This window comes from Orycteropus afer, unplaced genomic scaffold (genome assembly GCF_000298275.1).
Source record: "Orycteropus afer afer isolate SDZICR_OR568_19922 unplaced genomic scaffold, OryAfe1.0 scaffold00069, whole genome shotgun sequence".
Lineage (NCBI taxonomy): Eukaryota > Metazoa > Chordata > Mammalia > Tubulidentata > Orycteropodidae > Orycteropus > Orycteropus afer.
In genome coordinates this window covers 424,081-425,683 of record NW_006921656.1, presented here as the reverse complement: position 1 = coordinate 425,683, position 1,603 = coordinate 424,081, and the positions used below count along the sequence as shown (strand labels likewise).

Below are 1,603 nucleotides of genomic sequence, written 5' to 3'. Positions count from 1 at the left end.
GCTCAGGCACACAGGCACTCACACATGGGCACACACGGATGCGCACACGGGCCCAAGGCACAGACTTGTGCACGGAGCAACAGGCATGTGCACCGTGGACTTGGTGCAAGCACGCCGTCGGCCCTCACACTCACACGTGTGCAGCATGCACACCCCGTCATGGGGGGCTCCCGCTCTGGGCCATGCCCCACCCTGACTACCGTCTCTCTCCACAGACCGACTTTGAGAAGGATGTGGATCTGGCCTGTAGATCAGGTGAGCGCCTGACAGGTGAGAGCGACAGGTGGCCCTCGGTGAGCCTACCTGCTTCTTTCTCTTTTCTCTGTGCGTCTGTCCATCTGTCTGTCCTCATCCCACCGTGTCCTACATCCCATCCCAGTGGGCTGGGGCAGGCCCACCTGGACTGAGGGGGCCTGGCCTGAGGGGGAGACACAGGCCAGCCTTGGCATCCACCCCCACCCTGGCCCTCCAACCGGCCGGGTCCAGGGACCATGAGCATAAGAAACCTCTAGAAACTGTCCTGAGCCCGGGCTGGCAGGTACGGGGCATCCCAGCTCCCCGGGAGCTCTTAGAACAGGGCCCCTGCCTGGTCCTGCTCTCCTCCCCCACCGTGTCCCCACAAGAAGCGTGGCTCCCCAGCCCTCAGAAGCTCCCTGCAAACCTTGCCTTCCGCTCCGCCTCACCGCCCCTGCCCCGCCCCCACCAACCCTCCTTAGGCCAAGACGTTCTGTGTTGTCTCCTTGCTTCGTTGTCTCATCCCCGCACAACATGGAGAGGGTGGGTCTTGCGTTTAGATTGGGGGGCTGTCAGTGGGAGCAGCAGGACCCACCACTGAGCCCCTGGCTGGCGCTGAGCTTCCTGGAAGTATGTGCAGAAAAGGGAATCAGTTGCCCATTGAAAGGCAGTTGCCCGCTCCCCCCCACCCTCGTGAGAAGCATCCCAGCTTTGTTTGGGGGAGACAGAGGCATCCAGCTGCCAGGAGACGGGGGGACGGTGCCCAGACGCCAGTGGTGGCACCGAGCAGGACTGGAGGGCCCCAGGAAGTGGCAGGACAGGATTGGCGCTTCGGGGACCAGGAGGGCCTGACCCTGCCCACCCCTCACAGTGCTGAACAAGGACATCGCGGCCTGCCGCACAGCCACCATCACGGGCACGCTCAAGCGGCCACCCCTGCCCCCCGAGGAGGAGAAGCTGAAGGTGGCCCACGTACAGGCACCGCCGTCCAACTTCAACAGCCTGCCGGCCAACGTGTCCAAGCTGCACCTGCACGGCTCCCCCCGCTATCCTGGCGGCGGGGGACCCCTGCCCGACTTCCCCAACCACTCACTGACCCTGAAGAAGGACAGGGCTGGCAAGGCCTCATTCATCGGCGATGGAGATATCTTCAAGAAGCTGGACTCGGAGCTGAGCCGGGCCCAGGAGAAAGCCCTGGACACGAGCTACGTGATCTTGCCCACGGCCACGGCCCCGCTGCGGCCCAAGGCCAAGGAGGAGCCCAAGTACAGCATGCACATAGACCAGATGCCACAGACCCGTCTCATCCACCTCAACATGGCGCCCGACACCGGCTTCTCTGCTCGCAGCCCGCCCGCCCGAGAGCCGC

At 64.4% G+C, this 1,603-nt stretch overlaps 1 protein-coding gene across 1 annotated transcript in view; it reads left to right on the top strand.

The window, feature by feature from the left end:
• ADGRB1 (adhesion G protein-coupled receptor B1) overlaps window positions 1–1,603 on the top strand; it is a 69,962-nt gene that overhangs the window by 65,980 nt on the left and 2,379 nt on the right. Inside the window, 2 exon segments of the mRNA XM_042780913.1 lie at window positions 216–255; window positions 1,106–1,603. The exon segment at window positions 1,106–1,603 is cut by the window's right edge and continues 23 nt beyond it. Of these exon segments, the coding sequence (XP_042636847.1) occupies window positions 216–255; window positions 1,106–1,603 (538 nt within the window).